Here is a 9,529-nt window from a genome sequence, read left to right as displayed (position 1 = left end):
GAGACTTGTCATGGCACTTGTATACTGTTGTTGTTCTGTTGTTGTTCTCTTGTTGATCTGATTTCTTCTATTGTTCTCATGTGTTAGTCACTTTGGATAAAAGTGTCTGCTAAATGATTAAATGTAAATTTTATGTAAATAATATTGCTAAAATCCTTTAAAATGTATTTAAAATATAACTTTCACAAACAGGCATTACTTGCATGGAAGCACCGCTCACCCGTACTTCATTTGGAACAATCAAGACATTTATATAAGAGAAAAATCTTAGGTTTTTTTTTTTTTTTTAACTGATAAAAGAAAAGACCCATCAATGATTCTTCTCTGAAATGACATAAATTGTTTGCTGAGGAGGAAGGAAACATGACGTAGCATTCAAAAGGGTGGAGTCTTTTTTCTTTCTTTCTTTTTACTTTCATTTGCGATAGCTTTCGTGAAGCTCGCTGCACTTTAAAGGAATAAGTCATCGAGGAAACTTTCATACACAGAGGTATGTGTGTGTGTGTGTGTGTGTGTGTGTGTGTGTATGTGTGTGTGTGTGTGTGTGTCATTTCGTGGGGAAGGGAAATATAAACTCTAAAACTCAGGTCTTGAGCTGGATTTTTGTTAAACCAGAGAGGATGGTCGGGGTGTTTGTACATTTCCAGACGGGGCACAAATCATGTTCAAGGGCCATGGAAATGGCGTTATTTTACTGACAAATGTTGAGAGTGCATTATTGTAGCGCGAAATCTCTCCGCTCGCTCAGATATGCGCTGCTCTTAAAACCGCTTTCCTCTCACTCAAACTGTGTCTGAAATCGCTCACTCGTCCACTAATCCCTATATACACAGTTGAGTGCACTAGATCAGGGAGGAGTAAACTAATAATTGAAGGATTCGGACGGTGACGTGAGACTCGGAGATGCTGCAAAAACACTTGCCATATGTACTTTTATATTACATGTACCTTATTTTAGAAAGTAATATTACTAGCAATAATACTCAAAATGACTTTATATTGCAATTATACATACAGCAGGTGATAAATAAAGTATATGAACAATGCAGTGCTAATTGACATTGCATTTATTACAGAAACTGTAATAGACCTATGTGACAAAAAGTGTCTGTAGTAAACAAATCATTATTATGTGTTATTGTCCAGCAGTCATAGATTTATAAGCCAATTAAAAGCTAGAAATTTGAGAAAAAAATAAAGTTGTCTATAAAATCGTGATGCCTTTATTGTCACTTTTGATAATTTTAAAGAATCCCTGCTAAATAAAAGTATGAATTTATATAATTTGTTTTCCAAAAAAATACAAATTATAATGTCTCTAAGATTTTGAATGATATAGTGTATAATGTTGCAAAAGCTTTTTATTTCACATAAATGCTGATCTGTGGATCCTTCTATTCATCAAAAAATACTGGAAAAAATGTACTCAACTGTTTTAATTATTGATAATCAGCAAATCATCATATTGAATGATCTCTGACACTTAAGTAATGATGCTGAAAATACAGTTTTGAGTACAGGAATAAATTACATTTAAAATATATTCAAATAGAAAGCAGTTATAGAGTATTAAATAGTAAAAATATTTAAAAATATTACTGCTTTCGCTGTACTTTGGGTCAAATAAATGCAGGCTTGGTGAGAAGAAGAGACATCTTTAAAAAACATAAAACATCTTACTGTTCAAAAACTGTTGACTGGAAGGCTATATAGATTACAAAAATGTTACATTGTAATGTTTTATATTATACTGTAATGTTATGTACATAATAGATGTATTATGTACATACAGATTCGTGCTCGCACATTGTATTAATGAGCTTTCGCGCTACAATAATGCGCTCTCGACATTTGTCTGTAAAATAACGCCATAAAAAAGCACATCTTCTGAAACAGAAGCAGTTTGATGAAGTTCAACTCCAGCAGGTGCAACTTTTATCTCTCTGAGGGAAAACAATGCAGAGGTTTTATGCATAGTTTGTCCAAGGCTTTTTAATTGAAGTATGTTTTATTTTTATTGTATAAAACTAGATATTTGCTTAAAGTTGTCTTGTGTTTGATGCGTTTGGGAAGGTGTGCGCGCAGTAAGCGGAGACTCACGAAACGCTCTTGCGGTAGAATACTTTGAAAGGCTATACTGCTTCAAGTCAGACGCTGATCGATTTGCTCAAATCGAACACAACTTTATGTGACACCCTCCCCCCCCCCCCCAGGTGCCGGGTCTGCATCGGAGGGCCCCCTAAAATGTAATTAAAACCACACTGTGTGTTGAAAATAATATAATGGTAACAATTGTGTAAGTAGTAAAAACAATACTAAGTTCGAAACATTTCCTCCCTTGCCTCACAGTGCTTGGGTCCAGTGCTTTATCTGTTTACCGCACACACAAACACACACACACACAGACACACGCACACACACACACACACACACACACACACACACACACACACACAGACAGTCCAGTGGGAGAGAACAATGCTGTTTTTCCATGAGTCCTCTATGCTAGCGATTATATCATCACTTAGCTTGTTTGGTTTAGTTCTGTAGCTTGTGGGATAATAAGTCACCCACTACAACTAAGGAGCAGCTTATCCTGTGTGTGAACTGATATTAGGCTAATATTGACCATCTCCATGCTACACTACATGCTACATATCAAGTCAACACATTGCTTAAATGAATTATTCTGTGCTGCAGAATAAGTGATTCATTGTGGGGTGGTGTTGGCCAGGCGGCAAGGAACTCGACCGGAAGTTGAAGTCGGGTGGGGGCCGCCATCTTGTAGCAGAACTTCACTTGCGTTAGCATTCCCATTGACTCCCATTCATTTTGGCGTCACTTTGACAGCAAATAACTTTACATCTGAGGCGTTTAAAGACTCCGTTTGTCCATTTATTTATTTCTAAAGATACACGACAATGTATAAAGGGCTCCATTACCTTCTATGTTACATTATGGCCCCGTAGAAACAGTTTTTGTAAAAAATAGGCTAACGATTGCGTCATAACCACTCGACTCTCTGTCGCATTACTGTACAGACAGGAGGAGAAGCTCGCAGGCAATTAACTTAATATGGTGTACTGGCGTTACATTTTAAAATACTATACAAAATAATTAATCAGAATACTTACTCCTGCTCACTCACAACAAAGAACTCCCCGCTCAAGCTCGCCGTCTCTGCAAGATTAACGATGGCAGTTTGCACACACAGCTACTAGAAGATTTACATCTGTCAGACAGGTTGCTGACGTCATCAAGCTTCGTTTGAGTCTGCGTGTCTGAAAGGAAGTGCTAAAAAACGCTAAAAATTGGCTTCACTTGTCTCAGTTGAGTTCCAATGGGGTCGCTGTGTCCATTTCTTTTACTTTCTATGGTGTTGGTGCAGTGGATGAGACACGTGCCTTTGGTGTGAGAGACCCAGGTTTGAATCCACTGTGAGACACCAATGTGTCCCTGAGCAAGACACTTAACCCCTAGTTGCTCCAGAGGTGTGTGGCCTCTGACATATATAGCAATTGTAAGTCGCTTTGGATAAAAGCGTCAGCTAAATGTAATAAATATTGAAGTATAAATGTTTAAGGGAAATGCATGTCTCATTTACAGTAGTCCAGCATGGAAGTGCGTACAATCATCCTGGATATTTTGGAGGATCTGACTCATCATGAATTTATGGAATTCAGATGGCACTTAACTGATGGCAGAAAAGGCAAAACCAAATTTCCAAGAAGTATATTGGATCACGGGCATGACTTGCATGAGACTGTGGAGCGTATGATTAGTTACTTGAATCCTGATGGTGCTGGGAAGATAACTGTGGACATTTTGAAAATGATGAGCAGGGATGATCTTGCATGGCAGTTGCAGATGAATCTAGGTAAATGACACATAATACAAATAAACAAATAATTACACATAATTACAGTTACATATGCTTAATTGCATTCTATAGACACTGTATATACTGTATTTTCAGGGCACTTGATAATGCTGCCAAAATTGTAAATATATATTGAGATGATGATGATTTTTTGTATTTGTTTATTTAACATATAAAAATAATAATGATTAAAACAATGCCCATTTTTTCCTCAGATCATTATATGCGTAGCGATCCAAATTACAAGTTATACAAATCCAAACATACTTCTGAGTCTGATACAGCACAATCACAGGAGAGATGCAAACCTGGTAAGTGAGTGAGTGAGTTATAATCTGTGTTCTTGCTTTATGGTGAGCAATATTTGTGACATTCAAAAATGTTAATAAATGTTTTGCTGTATAATACTATATTTCTTCTAGTTTCCAGAGTTTTTCCATCTCTGAAGTAGCAGCCTTTCTGCATTCAGCATTGTCCCTTGAATCTGAAGGGGACTTGAACTTTTAATATTATTATTATTATTATTATTATTATTATTATTATTAATTTTTAAATGTATAATTTCATATTTGGTGTTAGCCTGGTACTTTATCAATGGCTTATTTTTATTTTTTATCCTGTCAAGCAGTTCTTAGACAATGTAAAACTTGTGCTGATGCCAGGGAATGTGACGAGCAGGTAAGAGCTTTTATAACAACATTTTTGATACGTTTATTTTATTTATTTATTAAATGGTTTGGGTAAAATATATGTTAATTAGTGCTGGGCAACATTATTATTATTATTATTATTATTATTATTATTATTATATCGCAATAAATCAAATTGTTGTGTGTGATTAATCCCAAATTGTTATGCACAAAACTAATAATGCATTCAACAGTAGTGTAGTGTGCACTTTTAGGCCTACTGCTCTGTGAACAAAAGTGTAAGTGTTTGGTTTGCGAACGCTTTAAACAAATAAGGGGCTTTTTACAACAGTGCTCCTTTTACATAGTAGCAGTTAAAATATATATTGTAGCCTAAATCTCAACTTATAACTTTAATGTAATTAAATTAAATATAAAACAAGCCATTTGGCACTGCCAGGACATTAACTTTCATCACATTATAGCAGGCACCTTCCTATTAGAGACCTGCATGATCGTGGCGCCCATTGCAGCTGAGTGTGGTGCAGGACACTTGATGTGCGGGTAGAGACACTTAGGGTGTGCTCACACTAGTCAATCTCAACTCCCAAAGCCTGGTTCATTTGACTAGCGTGATCGTTCAGTCCCTGGCTTGGTTGGAAGAGGTGGGCAAGAGCAAGTTTAGTTATATATGGATCAGTGACTGCTGTCTTCATGTGCTATCGGAAACGTCCTATTTCCTACTGGGGTGTGCACGGATAGTCAAACATTCGAATATTCTTTTTGCTGTAATTATTCGCTAAAAAAAAAATGACATTCGAATGCAGGAAAAGGTCTTCTTCTCATGTCCACCGAACAGTTCTTGCTGGAGCCATGTATTCCTCCAGATGAGGATCCCATTCAGATGATGAAACGAAAACACAAAGCGCTTCACAAAACTTAGCACACCGTTATTTGTGAGTCCCGCCAGCGTCTGTTCTGTGAGAGCGGGTTTTCTCGCGGCCGGCCTTCCCCCGATCATGTTGACATGCCTGTGTTTCTTAAACAATAGGGAAAGAAAAAATAAATAAAAGATTTGCTGACAGTTTAAAAGTTTCCAAGTTAATGGAGGCTACATTCTGTACAATAGCCTAACTGCTGCAGGCTTCTTTATTATATATTTTTTTTTTTTTTTTGCTTTTAATCTGTAAGTTTTTTGTTTGTTTGCACACATTGTTAAATGGGGGGGGGGGGGGGTGAAATGCTCGTTTTCACTCAATATCCTGTTAATCTTGAGTACCTATAGAGTAGTACTGCATCCTTCATAACTCCAAAAAGTCTTTAGTTTTATTATATTCATAAGAGAAAGATAGTCTGTACCGATTTTTCCCGGAAAAACACGACCGGCTGGAGGCGTGACGTGTGGGCGGAGCTAAAGAATCACGAGCGCCAGTAGGCTTTTGCGTTGAGAGCGTTTGGAAGTTGTGACATTACCGGGAGGAAAAAAAAACATCATCCAAAAAAAACATGGCTAACAGTCAGATTCAGCCGTTTTTTTATGATCCAGAATCAGATCCCGAGGCTGAAACTGAACGAGAGCAGCAGCAGCAACGACTCGCTCCGAGCAGGGCTCGAACCCCGGTCTCCGGCATGGGAGGCGGACGCACTAACAAGGAGGCAGAGAAGCAGTTTTAAGCAGTTTTACTCACCGCCTGCGGTCCCAACACACGATCGTGACCCTTTTTCATTGGGATTGCATTATCCTTAAGAAATAAACGATACGCAAATCTGTCGTCAAACTGGGCCTTGTTTGTAAAACAAGCATCTTCGAATGCAGGGAACAAACAAAAACACTTGCACAACTCCGTTGATGCTCTGTAAAAATAAACTCCATCCACTGGTCCCTTAATGTTTTTTTTTTTTTTTTTTTTTGGTAATCTGTGCAGGGTTGTCTTGCCCTGGCAACCAAAAACACACTTCTTTTGTGACATTTCGCGACGCTCTCGCTCTGATCAGTGAATGCCTGTGCTCTCAGTGCTCTGCTATACGGGAGCGCGCTCTTCCGGCAGAAGTGCCCTCAGGACCCATATAAGGAAATTCTGCTCCATCTTACGCCACACAGAGCCATACTCAAAAAAAAAAAAACTTTCCGAAACTTGTTACAAACCTTCAAACGTACAACTTAATTTTTTAAACTTTGTCCATGTTTAGCATGGGAATCCAACTCTTTAACAGTGTAAAAAACTCAGTATGCATGAAATAGCATTTCACCCCCCCTTTAAAGGTTTTCAGCCACAAAATACGATGTAGCATAATGTTCAAGCTTATTGTGGACCCCAGATGATGCTAACCCTGAATCAACAAACAGAACTAACAGATATTGCTACAAGTGTGACTGCATCATATAATAATTATTAATTATTAATAATATTAATAATGTTTATCGTCTGGCTGACTACGTCTTGTATTATTTTTTCTGAAAAATCCTGTCATACGAGCACAAACTGACAGTCGCCACTTATACTGTAAGCTGCTACTAAATATTGTAGAAACATACTTTTCTGTAAAGTTGCTTTGTAACAATGGAAACAATAAATGTTCGAATATTCATTTTTTTGTGAGCTCAAATATTTTAATGTGATATTTGATATTATGATTAGAAGCTCGTTGCATTCTTTTCTGTCAAAAATAACAGTGGACAGTGGTTTGTGAATGCTGATGATTAGCCTTAATAATTTGATTGCCTCCTGTGACCCATGATTTGTCTGTATGTGTATTCAGAGCCAGTTAGCAACAGACTTTCAGAATTATAATATTATTACAAACTGTGTTAACGGGCATTAAAATAATTCTCTACATTAATCAATTAATGCGTTAATGTGATATTAACACGTTAACCTACATTTACATTTATTCATTTAGCAGATACTTTTATCCAAAGCAACTTACAAATGAGGACAATGGAAGCAATCAAAAAACAATAAAAGTGCAATGATATATAAGTGCTATAACAGATAGAATAGAATAGAAAAAGAATAGAGCAAGCTAGTGTTAGAGATATTTTTATATTGTATAATACATTTTCTTTTTTAAAGTTAGAGGGTCAAATAAAGATGGAAGAGGTGTGTTTTAAGCCGATCCTTGAAGAAGGCTAAGGACTCAGCTGCTCAGATTGAGTTTGGGAGGTCATTCCACCAGGAGGGAACATTTAATTTAAAAGTCCGTAAAAGTGACTGTGCTTCTTTGAGATGGCACAATCAAGCGACGTTCACTTGCAGAACGCAAGCTTCTGGAGGGCACGTAAGTCTGAAGTAACAAATTTAGGTAAATGGGTGCAGAGCCAGTGGTAGTTTTGTAGGCAAACATCAATGACTACGTTTACAAGCTGTTAAAATTCGGGTTATGGTCGGGTTAAGGTCACTATTCGGGTTTCTGAAACATTCGGGATAACCCATTTACATGCGTGAGCAGAGAGAGTTACTCCTTTATACATGGAATGTGTAATCAGTCACCAATATCCCGATGTAAACAGCGACGCACGGTTAGCGTCTGGACGTACGGATAACATTAAGACGCAATATGCGTCATTTTTTTATGTGCCGCCTCTGCTCAAAAGACCAAGATTCCTTGCGAATAGAACATGCGCAGAACACACATTTTGATGGTGATATGCCGAAAAGCGTTTACAAGACCAAATATTCGGATTAGAAAAGGGGTACCCCAGGTATAATATCCCGGTTTTTAATCTAATGCATCTTTTTGTGTGTAATTTTTGTCAAGTTATTTATAAAAGAGGTTCGTACAACGACGTAATCGGTGACTGTCTTTATTTAGCAGTACAACAACCATCCGCTAGTGTGTTCGAACATAACATAACCTCCAACCTTCGCTAACCCAGCCTCCTATACAGACGTCACCTCCTGTTACTTCCAAAACTATTACACTATTATTCCATAATACCACATCTCCCTTTCTTTGAGAACAAAGGGTGGACTACCTTTGTCTCTGCAGGTCTTAAGGGGTTTATTCTGCCCTTTTGCTGGAAGACCTGTCCCTGATTCAAGCACGCAAAACAGAAATAAATAACGTACACATTACCATACTACTATTACTTTAGCAGGCTGTGTTCTCCAAAACTTAAACTCTCAGGTTTCAGGCAAATGTAAACAGTAAAGCAGAACAATTCCACAATCACATTCCACTCTTCTTTTTTTTCACAAATCAAGTCTCTGCAGCTTTCTAACCTCTCTCCCACACCTAGTCCACACAGTCTCTGTGGTGGGACCCTCTCTGCTGGGTGATGTTACCACTGGTGGAGCTGGCTCTGGTGATGTTGTCACTGGTGGATTTTCTCCCACCAGTGGCTTATCAGCGTCGCTTTCCCCCCTGTTGGTCTGCAGTGGCACCAAGTGATGCTGGTTCCTCCTCAGTGTCCCCTGAGGCACCTGGACAATATAAGAGCGAGGGGTGTTGTGTGTAAATAGCACAGTGCCCTGGACTCGTGCATCGGTGATCCACATATCCTCCCCAGGTACGAGTGGCTCTAGATTTCTTGCACCGTGTCTCTTGTTGAAGAATTTTGCGTTGTTCCCCCTCTTTTCCCTTTCTTTGGCCTCCAGCACGTTGTAATCAGGCACAACTGGATTCAGCAGGGTTTGGAGGTCAGGAACTGTAGTGCGGAGGTGCCGCCCCCATCAACAGCTCGGCTGGGCTACAGCCGTTCTGTAGAGGGGTTGCTCTGTAGGCCAGCAAAGCAAGGTATGGGTCTGATGCCTTTGTTAGCAGGTTTTTCACAGTTTGTACAGCGCGTTCCGCCTCCCCATTGCTTTGGGAAAACTTGGGGCTGCTCGTGATGTGCACAGAGCCATAGTTTGCTACAAAGGCTTTAAAGTGGTTACCAGAGAACTGGGGGCCATTGTCACTTTTAAGGAATTCACAGATCCCATGACGTGAAAATATGGATTTCAGATGCACCACCACATCTGTGGACCTCGTGGGTGACAGCAGGGCAATTTCCACATACCTTGAGAAATAATCTACT

At 38.7% G+C, this 9,529-nt stretch overlaps 1 protein-coding gene across 5 annotated transcripts in view; it reads left to right on the top strand.

Annotated features, from left to right (window-relative positions):
* The first annotated feature begins 374 nt into the window (after nucleotides 1-374).
* Nucleotides 375-9,529, top strand: part of LOC113106569 (nacht, lrr and pyd domains-containing protein 1b-like) — a 33,864-nt gene continuing 24,709 nt past the window's right edge. The window contains exons 1-4 of one of the 5 annotated variants that reach the window (XM_026268641.1): nucleotides 375-490; nucleotides 3,607-3,877; nucleotides 4,096-4,191; nucleotides 4,506-4,558. In XM_026268641.1, coding sequence (XP_026124426.1) covers nucleotides 3,616-3,877; nucleotides 4,096-4,191; nucleotides 4,506-4,558 — 411 coding nt within the window. In that variant the 5' untranslated portion in view covers nucleotides 375-490; nucleotides 3,607-3,615. Of the gene's footprint in view, nucleotides 491-3,606; nucleotides 3,878-4,095; nucleotides 4,192-4,505; nucleotides 4,559-9,529 lie in introns of those variants that run through there. The other 4 variants (XM_026268640.1, XM_026268639.1, XM_026268642.1 and 1 more) reach the window with 4 other exon arrangements.

The sequence above is a fragment of the Carassius auratus genome, chromosome 7 (genome assembly GCF_003368295.1).
Source record: "Carassius auratus strain Wakin chromosome 7, ASM336829v1, whole genome shotgun sequence".
Classification (NCBI taxonomy): Eukaryota; Metazoa; Chordata; class Actinopteri; order Cypriniformes; family Cyprinidae; genus Carassius; species Carassius auratus.
The sequence above is the reverse complement of the archived record's forward strand: the minus strand, read 5'-3'. Positions and strand labels throughout refer to the sequence as shown.